Here is a 21936-nt window from a genome sequence, read left to right on the forward strand (position 1 = left end):
ATTTCTGGTGTTACACTTTTTGTACGTCCTTCACATGGATCATCTTCAAGGCTGGTACAGCCACGTTTAAACTTGGCAGCCCATTTCTTAATTGTTGAAAATGAAGGAGAAGAATGCCCATAAACTTCTATGAAATTGAAATGAATTTCTTTTGGCATTAAACCTTCTTTTACAAAGAATTTTATAACCGCACGATACTCAATTTTATCCATTTCAAGGGATACAGACAACACTTTGCTTCAGACAGCTGTATAAAACAAACTACTTGATAGAATGACATGCAGTTGCACATGGATGCTTATGACAGATGTACCAACTTAGGGGGGAAAAAATCTTGCCAGTAGTGTTGCCATTTACGGTAGAGGTCTAGAACTTTTCAGACCACCCTCGTGTATGTTTTCTTGATGATGACCTCAATACAGTGTTGAAATGTCGATTGTTACTTGCTTAATGTTATATAAAGTAATTATTTTAACACGTGTGTTGTGTCTCCATAAATTCTTCACTATGAATGCTGACCACCATGTAACCTTAAAAGAAAGAATTCAGGAGTAGGCTATTTGTATATAGAATGCTGAAGATACTTTAGCAAATTTTGCTTATACAAAGTATCAAGCAAAAGTATAATTTCTTGACAAGTTTAATTTTATTCGTTACCAATTAAAAAAAAAAAAAAATTCTAAACTTTCTCTGATCCAGAGTATTTTATTAAGGTGATGGGAACTATATGACTTCTGCATTAATTCACCTTAGTATGTCTTCTGGGTCTGGTTCCCACTGATGAGACCTCAATAAATGTTGAATCTGATCTGGGTAGTACCCCTCATAATATATGGCATTATGCACATCCCAAGGAAAATGTGCTTTACATTTTGGGATACCAAGGCAATTGATGTGAAATCATGTAATGTGGTATTTTCACAAGTGCTACTCTTTCATATTGCATCTTGGTTAGTACAGAAATTATATGTAATGAAAATAGTTCAAGTGAAAACTTTGCTTACACTTGGATAAAGGATTAAACCAAGAATATGATTTCTTGACATCTTTAATTTATAGTACAACCAACTGGAAAAAATTTCCAACAACAAATTGGAGAATAATATGGGTTTGGATTATAAAATATTAGCGTGGATAAGAAGGTAAGGCTGCTTTTTTAAGAGAGTCATATCTGGTGCCTCCCCAGCATGATTGGGTAAGGGATGGCACCAGGCTCCTCCCTGGATTAGAGTATATTGACCTTATTAGGACGAGGATCAATGCCCTGTCCACTTGAGCCCGCACAGCTCGATGGAGTAGTGACGACTCAAACTGTAGGGCCGGCTGCCACTACAGTAAGACATTGTCTCATATAGCCCAGTGTTGCTTCCGCACCCATGGGGTCCGAGTGCAAAGGCATGACACCGTGGTCTCCATTCTGAACAACCGCTTTAAGAACAAAAGTTGGGTGACTGTGGTGGAACCACATTATAGAACCTCTGCAGGTTTGCATAAGCCAGACTTAGTGATTAAAAGAGATGGTGATGTCTACTAGCCTATAGCCATAATAATAAATTATTATAAAAATAACCAAGATCTAGTTAATAAGATACGGGAGGAATATGGGACAACCCTGAGGTTTACCAGCGCCACCATCTCTTTACATGGCGTATGGAGTGCAGATAGTTATATGAACTTAAAACAGCTTGGGCTTACGCAGAAGGATATAAAAGTTCTTTCCTTGAAAGCCCTACAGGGCACACTGGTGGCATGGCGTTGCCACCAGCGAATGACTACAATGATAACTAGAACAGGCATAGGGTAAAACACTTGTAAAGGCTTAGGCCTATATATCAAGTCTGGACGTGATGTAAGGCTAGTACTGCCCATAACCAGTATAAAGATTAATAAAAAAAATAAATAAATAAATAACCAGTGGTGTACCACAAGGATCAGTCCTTGGTCCACTGTTATTCAATCTATACATTAATGACATTCGGAAGGATTTGACAGGCAGCTATTTGCTGATGATGCAAAGATAGGTAAGGGTAATCAGGAATGCAGCTGATATGCAGTATTTGCAAAATGATTTGAATAGGCTGGAATTGTGGCATGAGAAAATGGATGTTATTTCAGTGTCAGAAAATATAGTCATGCACTTTGGTGTGATAAGATATCCAATGTCATATTATATTGGTAGGATTATGCTAGAAGAAACTGATCAGGCTAGGGATCTTGGCATGTTAATAGATAGGAAATTGAAGTTCAGGGACCATGTGGCAAAGATTGCAAATACAACTCGAAAGATAATTGCAGTGCTGAAACAAACTTTGAAATATGAAGATAACAATGTCGTATTTCCCCTAGTCCAAGTGAGGTCTTATCAAGACCTCACTTGGACTATTGTGTGCAGGTCTCTTAGTTTCCATTGTAATTCTGATACAGTAGAGAGAGAGAGAGAGAGTGCAAAGAAGAGTGTTAAAAATGATATCAGGATTGTGGAATACTGATTATGAAGACAGATTGAGAATTTGTAGGCTGCAGACATTATATCACCTCTCTTTCTCCTAGCAAACAGGAGAAAGAGGGGTGATATAATTGAGATTAGAAACTTCTGAAAGGGTCATACATGATTTCAGTTGATGGGATTTTTTATTTTATGGAGAGTGGGGAAAGGATGCAAGGGCATCCTTGGAAGCTGAAAATGAATGCACTAAGAAGGGGGGGGGGGGTCTAGATTTTTCTCTGGTAGAGTGGTGCATTGATTGAAATGGATTGCCATTGGATGTATGTGCAAGCAGTGTGAATGAATTTAAGAACAAGTATGATAGCTGGTGATGTAGTATGTGGCCTCCCTCGATGAGTCACTGACTCCTCTTAATAATAATCATAATATCTGTGGCGGTTCTGAAAATTTGGCAAAATCTTGAAAAAAATACAATCTGGTTACTATCTTTAAACTACTCAAAAAATTGACATCCCCCCCCCCACATGCGCTGTTAAAGATTAGCTATAATAGTCTCTAGATTTGTTTGGTATCTACCAAGGGCCTTGCAACTTCAATCTTACTATGGCCAAACAGAAAGGACTGCTAATACTGGAATCTTGAAACACGGAGACCATGTATTGGATATCTCCCACACAATAAACTGGAAAAAAGTAAGCTTGCTTCACAGAAGTGAATCTGTCATCTGAATGAATTTGAACTTTCGACCATATGTATCCCTAATAATTCATTATAGCCTATGAGGAACAGATGACTGTTTAATAATGATATGCTTCAAATTATAGAATACTTCATGTTATTGTTGATGTTCATCTAGTTAACTTGCATACAGGCATGCTTAAATTTTTCAGCACTCATGGAGATTACTTATACTCTGATAAAATCTCTTTAAAGCTTGTCTGTAGACATTGGAAGCTTAAACTGTGCTTTATAAATGATAAGACTCAGTCACATGTAGCATAGCCTTCATTTATTTGAACCAACCAATGAAGAATTACAAATACAGTGGTATCTCGCTAGTCCGAACCCTCCAGTAATCCAAACTGCAGTTTGAAAGAAAAAAAAAAGTTTTATTTATTACGTATTATTTTGTGTACTATTATTTTTATTTAATAATTATTATTTTAACTATTATTATTTATTTTATTATTTCAGTACAGTATTTTTTTTCATACTGTCGTTTGTACGGTTATAGTGTAGGCCTATTTTGATTTATTTGTGTTCACGTTTGCTTGGGAAGCCATAGAACCTGAAGCAATTCGAGCATCATGGAAAAAAACTGTGACCTTCTAGAATTTACCAAGATAACTATGGTGATACACAAAAAGAGGAAATTCAATACGTGCATGATTTGGTTAAAAATATAAATCCAGATGTTGAAATTTCAGAAACAGATGTTACGGAATGGATTACAGGTAGAACCGAAAGTGAATTTGAAATCGAATCAGATGCTGAAATTATAAATATGACGCTACAGAATGAATAAGAAGATGATGATGACGATAAAGAACTCGAAGGAAAAAAAAAGTAAAACATGATGAGGCAGTTGACAGTTTTAATATGTGCATAGAATTCACTAAGCAGAATGATATGCCATTCCACAAAATTTTACTGCTAATGCAGCTTCGAGAAGAAGCATTTGAAAAATGTTTAGTTTCCAAGAAGCAAAAGAAAATCAGTGACTTTTTTTACAAAGAAATAAAAAAAAAAAAAACTTTTTTACGTCATGTTGTGAACCTTTTTTTGTGTTGTGTACAAGTGATATTTTTTACGCAAATTAAATTACATACCGAACAATGCAATTTTATTAAATCGGAATCCTCAACAATACAGGTACACGCAAACTAAATTTTTTACTAAAATAAACTTGTGTACTGTATTCTTTTTTAAGTTTTACATTACAGTACAGTAGCTTTTTTCTATCAGTTACTTCATTTATTTACAGAATTAAATTGATGTACCATTAGAATCTGATTATTTTTGTTTTAAACACTAGTTATTGTGTCTTGGGGTGAAATTTGCTAAACCGAACGAACACGGTTTTTATTTGTTTGAATTAGTGAGATACCACTGTAGTATGTCCCATAAGCAGGAGTTGACAAATTATGCAAAATCCTATTTACTGAAAAAATTGTACTCACCCAGGACCCATCCACCCTTTTTCTTTTATCATATGCCCCCAAAAAGTCAATAGGAGTTCTATAAAGTGATTAGTGGTGCTGTATCATTGTTTTGAGAACATTTTCTTTGTGTAGGAAAATAGGAAGAATATTAAAAACATTGATTTTTTTTTTTTTTTTTTTTTGGAAAATATAATTTGTTACACTTTGTGTTGTTAGAATAGCCTTTCTTCTTCTCTCCTCAAGGTGAGGTAGTAGTGCTACTTTACCAGGGAATAATTATAGTAGAAGAAGGTTTCTCCCATTGCCTTCCTTTCCAGTATTTTATATCTGTAGTTATGTGTGTTCATGGGACTGATTTGCTGTGTGTAGAATAAAAAAAAAACCTGAGTTTCTGGGAGGGAAAACCCTGCCACCTCCATATGAGCCTGGCTAACTCATTTTCAGTTACAAAGCTCTGATATAGGTTCTTTGCATCCTAAGATGGATTTGAACTTGGATCTTTCCAACCAAAGATACAATTTGGCTATAATATTGTTATTTTCCTGTCTCACCAGATTCAAACAGAGAATTGGAAGAATTTAAGAATTATCATAACATAATATGTTAAAGATCATAGTATAAAATTTATCTTTGAACTTGGAAATGGTGGGACATTTCTGAAAATACTTTCTTATTCAATATACAGAAAATTCACCAACATTGGTAGATTCCTCCATGCTTCTTCTCACCACCACCCCTTGCAGAAGGTAGGAATAATCAACTCTTAGGGACGGAGCATATAGCAGCTCCAGCAACACCAAAAAGAGAAAGAACTTCATTATTTCACCTGTACTCTTTTTCTTTCCCTCCAGCAACACAGATTGCCAGGAATTTTCATGTGTCCTCAAGAAAGTTAACAAAATTGATTGGATTCTCCAAAGTCATGGCATAAAAGTGGTTTTCACTACCAGATTATTACAATCTGAAATCTCCTTGCCCACTCCTTACAAAGCCAGGTGTCCAGAAGATTCACTGTTCATGCAGCATTCGTTGTGGTCAGACAGGACATTCTGGAAAAATTTGCATGTCAGAATGTTTTAAGTTGCGAAAAAATAATCTGGTTTAGCTTTTTACATAATCAATGAGGGCCATCTGGTATTTTACAGAAAACAGAAATATTGAACATAACATTCAACTTCCAAAATGCTATGCACTCCCACTCAATAACTTCTCCCAACTTTTTTTTCTGTGGAGATTTGTGAAAGATGAGTTTTATCACCTACTAGTGCTAAACAACTTGGAAAGTTAGAAATGATCATATACAGGTAGCCATTGCCTAGATTGATTAGTCCAGAATGTATGGCATGAAGTCAAATATTGTCTTGATATGTGTATAGAAACAAGCAGAGTACATTAAACTTTCATTATATATGAAGGAAATCTAAGTTGTTCTTTAGAATAGTGTAGGTTTGGTTTTTATAGAAACAAATTTTAGTATTCACTCTGTATTTAGTGGTATGTCTTAGGTGGATAATGCTAAAATTTTGATATAAAGTATTTAAATTATTAGAATATTTTAAGGAAAAGCAATATTTTGTAAAAGAAATCAATTTTAATTTTTATTCTTTATTTTTTTTAATAATGCAGGTACTAGATCCAAATATGGACTTAAGGACAGTGCGACATTTTATTTGGAAGAGTGGAGGAGATTTAGTATTACATTATAGGCCAATCAAGTGACAAACATGTTCCACTAGGACAAATCTGAAAAACTGGATCACTTTAACTACTGGGATCACAATTTGGTCATGTAAATCAGCTGACAGTGTACTGGTCACAGGCATTCCTCTACAAGAGTCTTAATATCTTCCCAGTTCTCCATTATACATGGTGGATGCTCTTGTACATACCTAGGACTCTTTTTGATTGTAATAGTCTCAACAGATATGTGCCACCCTTTCATGTAACATCACCTTGGTTAGTCCAGCAATGTGTACATAGTGTTTATTACGCTCTTCTACAAAACAGTAAATTCATTTGTTACAATAATAAAAAGAAAGAAAGAAAAAACATTCAAACTACATTATCATATTTCTTTAGCTCAAACAATTATGTACAAAATGTAAATAAAATTTTGTTCTTAGCAAAATTCCCGTTACATTTTTTATGCATAACAGATACAATTGGCCATGATGTCTGGAGACTATAATTTTGGTAAGCATCATTAATTTTACTTGATAAAAAAAACTTTCATGCAAAGTTCCAGAACCTCCCTTTGGATGGTGATATTGCCAAGATACTGTGACTATCAAGGTATTTATCTAGCATCATTTGACTGCAATGTATTCATGCACCCTCATTTATAAAACAAACCTTGGCAATCACAGGTCAAAATGAATTATTTAAGAGGCATTCATAGTTTCCTTATTGCTAATATCATTCAGCTTTCCTGTTCATACTTCTATTCTTTACTCTCCTGTTGGAGCTCTGTTGGGCTGAATTCTTTCAGCAAATGGTTCCACTGTTAATATCATAATGTAATGTAGAGAACTGTTGCAGTCACCCAGAATTTAATGTTCATTCCATCAAGAGATATTGTTAAGAGTTGGATTTTTAAATCAATTACATAGTTTCTTTATGATAAATAAATAAATATATATTTATGGTAATCCTACAGACAAGATGTTGTTTGCCCTATAGTACTATGAACAAGTAGAGAATTGAGAAAGTATCTGTTCTCACTCAACTTGTCGGTGAGAACAGATAAGGTGCATAGGATGCACTGGAGGTGATGGAAGCTGGATTTCTGCACGTGTCCTGCAAAGACCACATGTCGAAAGATCCAAAGGAAGAATAGAAAGAAAACAAGATAGTCGTATTACATAAAAATGATGCCTAAACAGATTCAACAAATGCTATAGGCCAATTGGTATATCTGAAGTTGGTAGGATCTTACAAGAAAACCTTCATGTGAAAACTTCTAAGCCAAATCAGAGAAGAACGTGTCAAGTAATACATGCTCTACTATTTTAACTGCCGCTGCAAGTATCAAGAATACTGTGGTATGAGTGTTGCTTGTCAGATGCTTCGAAATACAATTTGACTGTAATCACGGAGTGAGTGATGGATTGTGTATACACCTTGAATGAAAGTGCACCAAGCTAAGTAACTGTTGCATTTTTGGATGGTCAGCTTAATCTCCACAAAGTTTTTTTTTTTTTTTTGAGACTAGAATATCTAGAACTAGAAAAAATTAAAAACAAATGTAAGATAAACATTGCATTATAAAAGGACACTATTTTATTTTGGTACATATACTACTTTATATATTTGTCATCAAGCAGACCTATGTATGAAGCATTTTATTTGCACCATAAACATTAAATGTGTGCCATTGATTAACAGTCATGCCACAAATCCTACTTATTCTCTGAATACAGAACAACTGTGGTATTCGTGCAGCTACCTAATAAGATTAATAAATGAACAATTTGTCTTAAGATGCTATTCCATTAAAAGATCTTGAATCATTTTGTAATTGATTTTTCTCAATCACACACTGATAAAATGTCAAAAAAATTCTCTCACCAACAAATGAATTTTTCCTATTGATTCTGGAAAATGCTTGACATTTCCACACCTTTTTGTTTGCAGCCTAACTGTAAAATGATCATGTTCGACTTGGATCATGAGTCAACAATAGTGACATGTTTATCAATATGGGAAACATACACAAGATTCTCACTTTCCCATGTTTTCTGGGTATGAAAGCATTGATAATGAGGTGTAGAGAATATTAAATCCAATGATGTATGGACTAAAGGTATTTGGACTGTGCATCTTTGCAAATACAAGCAAGGAAAGAGAGCCATCTATATTAGTCACTATCATAATTATATAGAAAAGGGACAAAATTAAACTGAAGCTGGATAATTTTGAGTTTTGTCATCCTATCCTATTAAATGGAAGAAAATATATTTTTAGATTTTTCTTGACATCCTATTAATTTTGATGGTAGATCCACAGCAAATTTCACGATTTTTAAGGTTTTAAAATTAATCCAGCCTACATGTTTACATGTAGGGGAATATATTTTTGTAAAATTACCTTGGTTGAAGCCCAAAAAAATTGTGGAGAATGAAATAAAAATTGGAAATTTTTTGGAGAGATACTCTTGATAGGATGGCTTTAAAACAAAATTTATCAAATTTTGCTCTATTATTTTCATCCTTCAGCATTAGTCTTAAAATGAGGAAAACCACAATTTTTGATGCATCTTTTAGCATTTAAGTACATCCACTTATCAAGATGATTTTTTTTTTTCTTGATAATGAATGGCGTGCCATGTGACAATAGCAAATAGAGTAAAAAAATGGATGAATGTTTAAAAAAATGAAGTTTCTCTGATTGGATTTGATGCTTTATGTATCAAAGCTAATCAAAGGAACTGTCTGCAATTTAATTTTTTTTTCCCCACTCCATTTTTCAGAGAGAAAGAGAATAGTATTTTAATAATCCAAGTAATAAAAATTAGAGGAGTGAAGAGATGGCATCAGTGGCAGATGCATATTAAAAATGAGAATATTAGAAAGCAAGTTGCCATTGTCAGCATTGGAAAACCACAATTATGAGCAGAATAAGCCTCAGGTATTGTCACTAAGAATGTGAGAATAAAAGTTAGCAAAACAGGTTTTTTTTTGTGAGGATGACAAAAAAAAAATATATATATATATAATAATAATAATAAAAAAAGGAAGGCTAACCAGGATCTAGATGGATTGATATAGTAAAAAATGTCTTAAAAGACCTGAAAAATAAGATATGACAATATTGGAGTCCTAACAGATAAAAGATTAATTTGGAGGAAAACTGTTGATAAGAAGTTCGTAAATGATTTAAGCTTTTCATATAGTACTATCATAATATCCTGTAACATCCCCTCAGGAATTTGGTGATGAGCGATAAAACAGTATGGTCGTTGAAGGTTATAAAATTAGAAATGGTAATTTAATTGAGGAAAGAGTAGGATATGATCAGGAACTATATAAAACACAAATTCTTGTGTCCAAACCTGTAAGAATTGTTAGATGCTTCAGAACTTATGGTAATACAGGCAAGTTTGAACATGGGCATCAGCAACTCACGAGCATGATAATGCAGGTTGAAACAGGATCAAGATGGTGTCATTCCATTCTATCCCCCTCCACTCCTCACCCCAGTTTTGTTCAGCCTCATGTTTGTTTTGGTATCAAGTGTTTGTACTTAAGTTGATAGTGTGATAATGGAGTATTCTGTAAGTCTTTTAAAGATATGTCATAAGCTTGTTTATTCTACGTAAACTCAAATAATAGATGAGAGTGAATTAAGTGGAGTGTTTAAACATTAAGAAAACTTTAGGTATAGGTAGTGATATGAAATTAATTACCTGCATAGCTAAGTTACTCTTGTAAAGTAAAATGTATTTCTAATATTTTATGTCTTAATTTTGCATTAATGCTGGTGCTATAAAATTACTTCGCATTGCTCAAGAGATCCTAAAAAATGTTTTGATAATTCATTAATTTCCTGATATGTACCCTTAAGATTGTTCAGGCTATTATGACAGCACTACATGATTAAGTTTATATTATTATACCTCCTATCCAGAAATTTTCTCCAGATTAGTCTATTACTTGTCAGCATTTCAATATTGTAATATTTAACATTTTGTGTTTCTAAAGCACTTCTGACTGAATCAATCCACCTAGATCTTTATCCTCCTCTAGGTCTCTTTCTTGCCATCAAACACCTTCCCCCATTCTATTTATGTGGCCATACCACTTTAAATTAGCTCTGCCGACACATTCTTGAATGCTAATAATGTCAAATTCCTCTCTAATATTTTCATTTTTAATATGATTTTGCCATTGATGCCATCTGTTCACCCCTCCCTAATTTTTCTCAGAAACATTGTCTGTGGTCTCTGATCAAGTGCTTTATTTCTAATTTGACTCTCAGATCCATAACTTAAAATTGGTTTGAATAGTCTTGTATACTACTAGTTTCTCTCTTTATTCCATATAAATTTATTCAGCTGGCTACCTACCATATCAGCATTGCTTATTCTGTTGTCTGTTTTCAGATTTAACCTGCCTGATTTCAGCTATTTGGGCACAGTCTTCACTAAAAACTGTGCCTAAATAGCTGAAATATTTTACGTGTGCTATAGGCTCTCCGTTCAGAAGGCAGCTGAGTTTTCAATGTTCCTGCCTATTTTCATAGTTTTGGTCTCTTTATTGCTGATTTTCATGCTAGATTTGTTACAGTTGTTTGTTTTGCATTTATATCTCCATATTTAAGAATTCTGGTTGAATATCTTTTACTCCAGCTGCCTTTCCACATTTCAGGTTTCAATGGTTTTTTTCTACTTGAAGTATTGATATGTATTCCTCTTGAATATGTTCTAGTATGGTTCTGTCACTGCTTGTTTCATTTAAGAGTCATGATCACAAATTCCTGCCATGTACTCTTAAGGGGTGTACAGGATATGATAGTACTACATGAAAACTTGACATCATTACTAACTTCCTATCTACAATTTTCCTCCAAATAAATCTGTTACCTGTCAAGACTCCAACATTATCAGATCTTATATTTCTGTCTTCTAAGGCACTTTTTACTGCATCAATCCACCTATATCTTGGTCTTTTTTCCTGTCAACTTGGCAGAGAACACTTGTTTTGCTAATCTTTCCTCTCCCATTCTGTTGAAGTGATATGGTACCATCCAGATACTATACCACCATTGTTACCATCCAGGAATGTGTTAGCAGAGCAAACACATTCCTGGATGGTAACAATGTCAAGTTCTTTCCTAATTTACTCATTTTTAATATAATATTGCCATTGATGCCACCTGTTCACGCCCCTAATCTTCCTCAGGACTCTCATATATGAGTCTCCAGTCTTTGGTCAAGTGTTTTACTTCTAACCCAGCTCTCAGACCCATAAGTTAAAACTGGTTTGAATACTGTCTTGTATAGCTAATTTAGTGTTTTGACTAATTTCTCTCTTATTCCATATAAATTTATTCAGTTGACTTCCTACCATACCAGCTTTGTTAATCCTGTTGTCTATTCCCATCTTTAATTTACCATCTTCACTAAAAATTATGCCTGAGTAGTAGCTGAAATGTTTTACTTGTTCTATAGGTTCCCCTTTCATAGTGCAATTAATATTTTCAATGTTTCTGCCTATTTTCATTGTCTTGTTATTGCTGACCTTCATACCGTATCCATTACAACAGTTATTCAATTTAGTTGGGGAATCTTGCAGACTTGTAGCAGATTTAGAAGTATAACATCATCTGCATAAAGCTGAGATTAACATCTCCAATTTAGATATCAGGTTTAATACCACTTTCCTTCATAATGTAATCCATATAGATAATGAATAACAGAGGGGATAATGTACATACTTGTCTGACACCAGATTTAACATTAAACCATCTTCCTGTACTTCAATTCTAACTGCTGACTTACAACTCAAATAAAGACTAAAGTATTGCTTGATATAATGCCCCACTGACAACAACTGTAGCGTTTTGAATAGCTTCTCTCTTGTCATATGCTTTTTTACAGATCTTTGTCATATTCCCATGATTTCTCAATCTCAATTATTTGTCTAAAAGTGAAAATCTGATCCTGACAGCCTCTATTTGGCCTGAATCCAGTTTGTTCTTCACCAAACTTCTCTTCCAAAATCCTTCTCAACTGTTTCTCAAGCACAGTAGCATAGATCTTACCAGAAACACTCAGTAGAGAAATACCTCTTTGTAATTCTCACATTCAATTTTATTTCCCTTTTTATATATGGGTACTATAAGAGCTCTACTCCAATCATCCGGAATTCATCCCTCTGAACTAGGATCAGTGCAGCTATTGTAAGACTTTTATACCTCCATACTTGAGCATTTCTAGTCAAATATCATCTACTCTAGCTGTGTTTTCACATTTCATATGGATTTCTACTTCAAATATGGGATTGCATGCCTGGTCAGTGTTTTTTACCACTGTGCTGTCATTGATTGTTTCATTTAGCAATTTTTTGAAGTAATTACTCCATACTTCAAGGATATCCAGTTTTCATGTCATCTCTAATTCCTGTTACCAGTACTCTCTCCTCCATTTGAGCCTCTTCAAGAACCTTCGCAATATCTTGCCACCTTCTTGATATTTATTTTCTATGTTCTTCCCATGGCTTTTGTTTAGGTAGTTTTAGCTTTCTTACATTTGTCTCTGTATTCTCTAAAAGCACATGCTGACTTATTTGCCAGGAACTTTTGATATGCTTTCTTCTTTTCCTTCACTGCCTCTTTAACTTCCTGTATCCACCATGGAGTTCTAATTTTTCTGTCCTTACAGACAATCTCACCACATGCCTCTCTGGCTGAATCAATCATTGTTTTCTTCAGGGCTTGCCACTGAATCTCCAAGGTTTGATTCCTGTTCTCAAACTTTTTCATTTTTTTTTTAATAATGTTTGTGTATTTTAGTCTACAGTTCACATCTGAGAGCTCCTCAACTTTTATTTTTCTTTAAAACTTTCTTACATGTTCTTCTTTCACAATATGAAATTCAATTTTATTCTGCTCAAGACTAAATAGGGATCATTTTCAATTTCACTGTACACTCTGGTGTCCTGAACCAGGAGAAAACATCACTATCGACAATAACATAGTCAATGAGAGTTTTCTTATTTCTTGCCTCTTCTCTCTATGTGAATTTATGCATATTTTTATGTTGGAACATGGTGTTAGTAATAACCAGTCCATGTCCTGAGCAGAAATCCAACAGATATTTGCCATTATTATTAGCTTTGCTCTTTTCTCCATATTTTCACAAAACATTTTTGTATGCCTGACAATTATTTCCTACTCTGATATTTAGATCCCCAACAAGGACCAATTTTTCATTGTGTCAGTTGTTTTCTTTAAAGTCTCAAAAAATTCTTCCAATTCTACCTTAATAGGACCTTCTGTGGGGACTATAGGCACAAATAAGTCTCATTGTCCAGTTCCCTATTCTGATATTTGTCCACATCACTCTACAAGAAGATTAGCCTTGTATTTAGTTTTGAATACTAAGTCTTACAAAGTAATTACTCCAAGCATCTAGAATATCCTTAACTTCAGTTTTTCATGTCACCTTTATCATCTTTGATTTCTTTTACAGTATCATTTTTTTCTCCATTTCTAAGGATTTTTTTCAATAGCTTCCATAATTCAACTGAAACATTTTGCCACCTTCCTCATATTTATTTTCTATATTCTTACTAGTCTTCCCATGACTTCTGTTTAGTTACTTTTACACAAAGCTTAAGATTTAACTTTACATTTTATTTTCTGTATTCTTTTAGTATATCTAAAAATTTATTTGCTAGGAACCTTTGGTATGCTTTCTTCTATTCCAGAACTGCTTATTTAACTTCTATCCACCATGAGGTTCTTATTTTTCTATCCTTAAAGGCAACTTCACCACATAACTCTCTAGATGAATCAATGTCTTCTGTAGGTTTGCCACTGAGACTGTTTGCAGAGTGTAGCAACAGCAGAGCACATTGAGGCAAGATTAGTGCCATCACTATGGACAGTATTAACAACCAGAATGAATAAAAAAATCCTGTGCCCACTTTTTTAAATCCTCCTGGCACTTGCTGAGTTGCGTGATATGCAAATTCAAAATATTTGGTGTTTACAATGTCCTGGTGGTGAATTCTGGAACTTTTTTTTTTCAGATATTGCTTCCACATGACAGTGTATTCCTGAAAAGTTTCACAATATTTGTATAACTGGATAGCACTCCACTAGGTCTTAAACAGGGATGCTTTAATTTTAATCACCTTGCATTTCTTGTTTTTTTACTTTCATGTTACACAACCAATGAAGTCTTCTAGGAAAATTAAACTAGTCTTGAGTTCAGGATAATATAGTTTTTTCTATATATTATATGTCAATGGTTCCCAACTTTTTCCACTTATGTACCCCTTGTTTTTAAAATAGCTAATTTTAAAATGCTTTACTTTACTTGTTTTTCTGCCATTACTGATTCTTTTTCGTATACCCCTGAACGGCCCAGCACGTACCACCGGTTGGGAACCGATGTTCTATGTTATCCCTTGATTTTAGTAATTTCAGTTTCTTCTATAATGTCAGATAGCTGAGTAAATCCACTGCATGAAATAAAAAGTTAAAAATATATATATATAGGATGATTAAAATTAAAATACCCCTGTTTAAGGCTGTGTAGAGCACCACCCAGTGATCCAAATGCTGTGAAACTTTGCATGAATACGTCATGCAGAAACGATATCTGAGAAAAAATAATTCCAAACTCATCACTAAAGAAGTGCTGTATGATGTACAGAATGTAGACGTAATTTTTCTGTGTGTAAGGAGGAGAAAAGTTCCACAAGCATAAATAACACATTTTTATTCAGTTCTGTTATGCATTCACAGGCTGTACTGTTCAATCTGATGCCCTTTGCAAATGGCAGAATGCAGTTGATCAAGACTGATGTTGTGCACATGCTGCATTATCTGTCTTTCAGTGCTGGCAAGTTATCAGGATGATCCCAATAAACTGTCTTTGAGCAATCTCCAGAGCTGGAAGTCACAGGACAGTGAGAAATGCATGGTTGATCACTCTGGCTTCTGTGAAATGTTATCAAAGAACCTTCTGCATGAAAATGACTGAATCCATAAGCTGTTGTAGCTGTGGCATAACAAAATTGTTTATCATATCGTGATAACTTTCGGCAGTAACTGAGCAGGTCACAGGACCTGACTGGCAAATGTCCTCAAAGAAGAATGGTCCAATGATGAATGAAGCTGTAAACCCACACCAGATGCTAACTTTGGGTGAATGCAAATGAATTTGTTGGAATGCATGTGGGTTTTACATAGCTCATATCTGGCAATTGTAGGAAAGTTCTTGGCATCTTTAATTTGTAATATAATCGAGTGAAAAAACTTTCAGCATATATCTAATCCAGAGTATTTTAATAATAAGGTGTGACACCTTTTAACTACTTGTATATGGGAAATATGACTTCTATATTACTTCAACCTTGGTATCTCTTCAGGGTTTGGCTCCCACTGATGAGACCTCAATAAAAGTTGAAACTAGTCTGGGTAGTGGACCTTCTCATAATGCATAGTGTTATACATGTCCGTAAGGATATGGGCATTGCATTATGGGATACTAAGGCAATTGATGTGAACTCATCAGCCTCCATATGAAAGTAGTGTAGTCATGAAGTGACTTCACATGCAAACTTCATTTGCTTATGCTTGGATAAAGGATTAAATCAAGAATATAATTTCTTGATATCTTTAATTTATAGTAACAACCAAGTGAAAAAATTTTCAACATGACTTCACTATTTGCTCTGGTTTCTGCAGAACTGAATAATGATCCAACAACACTTCTTCCATTGTATCACATGCTTAGCTGTTATCAGGAAGTCGGATGCATTGAGAGACTACATATCTGCACCAAATATCATACCTTTTCTCGAATTCATTCACACTAACTGTACTCACAACTTCAATGGCAATTCATTCCAATCATGCCTCACTCTATGAGAGAAAAATCTAGCTCTTACCCAATCTCTTCACTGCATTCATTCTCATTTTCTCCTTGCCTTCCATAAAATGAAAAATTCCATGAACTGGTATCCTGTATGACCCTTTCAGAAGTTTGTAAGTATCCATCTGTCACCCATCTTTCTACTGTTTCCATAGTGTCTGCAGTCCACAAATTCTCAATCTGTTTTCATAATCTGTATCAGCATCACATTGCATCAAAAAGGCTGTTCTTCCAGAGGATAGAGGCAAATGAAACAAGAGAGAAGAGAAGATGTTCAGTGTTTGGCACCCAAAAAGAGATGTTGGATAGCTGCCTTGTATTTTAACAGTTTTAAGAAAGCAGAAGAATGACAGATGCAGTTCTGTGCAGCAGTGTCTATGGAATTTCTTGTAGAAAAGATAGAGAGCTAAAACACAGTGCATCTGTGAAATAGCGATTAAAGTGAGTCAGTGAAGGAGAAATCACTTAGCTGAATCACTCCCCCTCTGAACATTATCATTGGGATTTGTATGCAGTTAGTAGTTGGATGGGCAAAAAGTAGCATCTTGAGTAGAACAGAATTCCTAGTCTTACAGAGGCTGAGGAAGCTACTGATATGTGTAAGCCAGAAGAGGCTGGAGGTAAATGTCAGTCCAATTAGAGAAAGAGAGAGATTTGATGTTGTCTAGTGATTTGTACATATTACTGAAGACAGGTAACTGGGCTGAGATATAGTTAGTAAAATACTGGAATCAAGTCTGAGCCTCCACAGAGTCAACAATGATGCTCTTTGGCTGGAAAAACCTGGGTTTTATCCCATCTAAGAGATACAGAGAACCTTTATAAGGAAATTTGAACTGAAGGTGAGTTAGCCAATTAATCTCATAGGGGAGTAGCAGGATTTTTGATCCCACATAGCAGACACTGGTCAGAGAATACATGCAGTTCATGAAATAGGATTAACCACCTTATATTTATCAAGTTTCAATGAGACAAATTTAATTATCCATGACAGTCAATCATCCTGAGTGACTAATTATCTGAACTGATAGGGTAGGAGTGAAATCTCACGAGAAGAATAAAGCTGAATTTACTGAGCTGTTGCAAGGCACTTCCCTTAAGTAGAATGTAACAGAAGGAACTTGAAGTCAAAGAGTATTAGACCTGATTATAGTCTGGGGATGAAAAGTGGGGTCAATAAAAGCCATGACAGTTCTACCTGCAGTTTGTGACAGTGATATGTTATACTGATCTGGGAAGCAGCTAAGTGTATAATATTAGATTTAGGTTAGATGATGGTTACATGCTGAGCTTCAAAGCAGAATGTTATAACCAACTCAGAAGAATACTAGGTTCAATCCCATGATATTGGCATTACGTAGGAGGTATTTAAAAAATACAACGTTTCAGGAACGTGTTAGCAGAGATAATCACAGGTCACTTAAATAGAATAGGAGAGGAAAGGTTATCAAAACAAGTGTTCTTTGCCAGAATGGCAGGAAAAAGACCAAGATCTAGATGGACTGGAACAGTAACAAGTGCCTCAGAAAACACATGCAAGAAATTATAATATTGGATTCTTGACAGATAAATTGTTGATAGGAGGTTAGTAATGATGTAACTTTTCATGTAGTACTATCATGATATCCTATACACTCTCCTGGGGGTATATATTCAGGAATTTGATATTAATGATGCAATATTGGAAAGAGTCCCTGGGAGTGAAATGGATTTGCAATCTTATTAAGCAAGAGATTCTTGCAAAAAATATGTGGAAGGAACACTGTGTCTAAGGATAATGATGTCAGTTATGAAAATTGTAGGGTGAAGGCTAGAAGAGTTACAACTATTATATGAAAAATTTGAGTATGAAAAGAAACAGGCATGCAAGCTAAAGGCACTCCAAAAGAATTCTATTTTTATGTTGAGTAAAAGAAAGAATGAATGTGAAAGAATATCCTGAAATGTAGGTGGTAGATGCAGAAGAGACTGTTCAACTGATGGGTATCCATTTTGTTAAAGGCTATCACAATCTGTATATGCAACATTGAGCAAAATGCTGCCTCTACACTGGATGCAGAAACTCAGGTGAATGAGGAGATACTAGAGCTGTTGCAGAAACTGAATAAGAATTTCACAATAGGAGCTGATGGGATATCAGCATGAATGCTCAAAGCTAGCTCAGCTGAACTGGCTAGGCTTATAACCTGGCTGTATAATAATCTGGCTGAAAGTCCTACGGAATAACTGAAATTCTAAAAGAAATTCCCTATACCACTCAAGGCACTGATGTACCTTCTATAGGCTCAACCTTTTTTGAGTGAGAGTATTAAAAAAAAAATACAAACTAATTTTTTGGTCTCTACAAGTTTCTATAAATCAGAATTGAATGTGCTTTCTTCTATGTTGGACTAGTATTGTGCAATTCACTGTATGCAGCACAAGAACTAATATTTTCTTCCATTATGTAATGGAGTATTTTAGGCCAAGAAAACTATTTTTTCACTCTAAAGAGCAGGTTATAATGCAATAAACTTTATAACACACAGAGACTTAAAATCATGGATTTCTAACAATTTTCAGGGAAGACAATTTGCATTTCTTTTTTCCTTTGCACTGAATATGCTCTACTCCATTGTAAATATTTAAGAGAACAGCCCCGTCCTCAGAGTCAATACTTGTCCGAGGTTATGAATCCATCTTGCCAACGTCTCTTATCAATATTATACTACTGGCTACAGGCTTTTCACCTTGGAGACTGCTGAAGATGCAGGTACATTTGGGCCTAAAAATCGCACACTATCCCTTGGATTTTCAAGGGCTGACAGGAGTGCTCCAGACACCACAGGAGGCATGGAGCTTTAGTGAGATAGCCAAATCTTCCAGGGGCCCATCCCATCAATTTCTCCGAGTTTGGTTGTGTTATCACATTTGGCCTCGGAGGGGCCAATCTGTTTTTTTTTTTTTTTTTTAATGTTGAGCCCATACACGAGAGGTTGGTGGATCAACCTATAGTACATTAGTATCGTGTATGGGTTGAGAAAGAAGGTACTTGTTTCACATTGGATTTGAATGACTGTATATTGTATTCCTTAGGGAACACTGTTCTGTAGTATAGCAGTTGCAGTGATGGAGGAGGAGAAGAAACTTGTTCTGTGGGTTTTGAGATGCACTGTGTAGGGATGTTGAGCAGCAGCTGCACTTGTTCCAATAAGCTTGGTACTAAGTGGGGGAATTATTGATGCTATTTTGGATGAACATTTTCCATGGAAATATTTGTAGAAAATACATAGTGCAGAGACTGATTGTCTGTGTCAAAGTGGGGGGAGTGAGTTGGTAAGAGATGGATCATTAATAAGCCTGATTGCTCTCCTCTGTATTGAGTCGAGCATTTTGAGGGAGCTCATCAATGGCCCATGTGTTTGGGATCGAGAATATTAATCAGATCATATTCATTTGTTTATCTGTATGCAAATAATCTCTGGGTTCTAGCTGGATGGATTTTATTAAAATTTGGTATTTAGAATTCTTATAAAAAAAATTGAGCCATTTCAGTTTTGATTTTAATCCAATAATTTGTATGTGTAAAATATGACAAAAGATTTCATATACAAAGCAGGCTGAAATTAGGATGCATACTAAAATGTATCCATCCACTTACCTCAGAGAACACACAAAATTCACAGACATAGACTATGTCAACAGGATGAGCTGTCCTATCACAGTATTAATTAGATTTCAAAGCCAAATTACATGGCCCCAATGGACCACTGTGCTCAAAATGTGAAAGATCATTTTTGATAAAATTAAATAAAACAATATATTTCCATGCTTAAATTTCTATAGCTATTGCTATTACTCATGTTGAGGTTTCTGGAACAGAAAACTATGTGGACACTGGAATGCAAATAAATAATTTACTACCTAAAATTAATTATTTATAGCTGATGTTCAGCTAGCATTAAAAGAAACAATTTAACACTACACACTCAGTGAAGACAAACTAAAATAACCTGGATAACAAGGACAGTCATGTGAAAGTAGGGCAACTGTGGCACTCTTCATGGTGATTCCTGTTGCTATTAATGCTGATGAGTAGATAGGGTGGTATGGGAAAATCTATGTTAAATCATGTCGTCTGTTTTCTTACAGTTAACTGGGTTCTGTAGAACTTGTGCCACTTCTAGGAATAAGTCTCTCTGATTTAAACCAGGATTTGTAAAGTAGCCTGGCTTTCTTTCATCTGATAAAGTGGTCCACTTTGAGATAGTCCGCTTTTTGGCTCTCCATTCTGGGTGTTTTTTTTTTTCTGACCAAAGTAGTTTGTCCTGTCTGTCTAATATTGAGTTTCACACTGGCAGGTGTGAAAATACTTGCTGTAGACACCTGGGAAGGAGAGAGAGGGTCTAGTCAATCCTTGATTTGTCTTAGGCAGGTAGAAATTTTGTTTAGAGGTTTGTATATAGTTCCAAATCTGTATCATTTCTGGAAGGAGTCCAGTTTATTTCTTGCCTTTGATGTAGGGTAAAGATAAGTATATGTATAGTCTGGTTTGGGAGGTGGGGATTTGTGTTTTTTTTAAGGAGTTTGGCGAGGGTTTTTTTGTTATATCCATTTTTTTGAAATGTTGCGAGTAGAGCCTGTTATTTCAGGTTCAGTGTTGGTCCCGAGGACGAAATTTGCTTTAGCCTTGGAGGCTGAAGTCTTGAAAATTCCAAGGTGGTGTGAAGTGACATGTAGCTATCTCTCTCTGTATATGTGTGTGGGCTTACAGTAAACTGAACATATGACAGACATCATCTGCTCGCCTTGTGACAAAAGTATTCAAGAACACAAAAGCTCCTTTTTCTTCTTTCAGAGTGAAATCAATATGAAGATGGATATTATTGAGGAAATGTAAAAAGTTAGAGCCTGCGGACCATGTGGCAAAGGCATTGTCTATATATCTCAATCATACTTTGGGCTTCAGGTGGGGAGGAAATTAAGTGTCATAGATTCAAATGATTCCATGTATAAGTTTGTAGTGGAGGAAGAGCCCATTGCTACACCTTCAATTTGTTTAAAGAACTGGCTGTTTAATAAATCAAGGTATTTTAGCTGGATCAGTTAAAATACCTTGATTTAAGACGGTGCTTAGAGAGTTTGCAAATCTCAGGGGGATAAATTTTGAACAGAAGAACTAGTGTATCATCTACTGGAACATTTGTAAAAAGGGGCGATAAAGTTTACTAAGTGATCATTCTCCTCTAATTGAGGTTTTGTATAGTAGTTTTAAAGTGCATGGAGTTTTTTTTTTTTTTTTTAATGTAAGGCAATGTCTTGCCAATGTGTTTGAGTTTAGATGCCAAGTATTTTGCTAGTTTATATACGTAGGGAAATTTGTGGCATCCACGATGGGACACAATAGGGCTCCAGATTTATGGACCTTAAGTAGCTCATATAGTCATGGTGTATGTGGATAAAAAATTTTTTAGTTTGGACACTGAGTTGGCCAACTTGTAATGATTTCTAGCAGAGTTTTATTTTTAATTGATACTGTAAGGTTTTTTTAACTGTAGGTAAGTAAGATGATGTTTTGGCTGGCAATACTTTATTACTGTAGTCATTTGTATTCATGATCACTGTAGCATTGCCCTCCATAGCATCTTTGCCATTTTGGCTGCATGGCCCACAGGCTCTGTCTAACTCAATACTATTCATCTTCATATTAATTTCACTGTGGAAGGAGCTCTTGCTTTCTTGGA

At 35.0% G+C, this 21936-nt stretch overlaps 1 protein-coding gene across 1 annotated transcript in view; it reads left to right on the forward strand.

The window, feature by feature from the left end:
- Positions 1 to 6730, forward strand: part of LOC150106895 (WD repeat-containing protein 48) — a 216875-nt gene extending 210145 nt beyond the window's left edge. The window contains exon 19 of the mRNA XM_090392799.1: positions 6235 to 6730. Within this exon, the coding sequence (XP_090248925.1) occupies positions 6235 to 6327 (93 nt within the window). The 3' untranslated portion in view covers positions 6328 to 6730. The remainder of the gene's footprint in view (positions 1 to 6234) is intronic.
- The last annotated feature ends 15206 nt before the right edge of the window (positions 6731 to 21936 follow it).

Source organism: Typopeltis vanoorti, chromosome 5 (genome assembly GCF_054136105.1).
Source record: "Typopeltis vanoorti isolate ZY-2024b chromosome 5, IOZ_Tvanoo_1.0, whole genome shotgun sequence".
Lineage (NCBI taxonomy): Eukaryota > Metazoa > Arthropoda > Arachnida > Uropygi > Thelyphonidae > Typopeltis > Typopeltis vanoorti.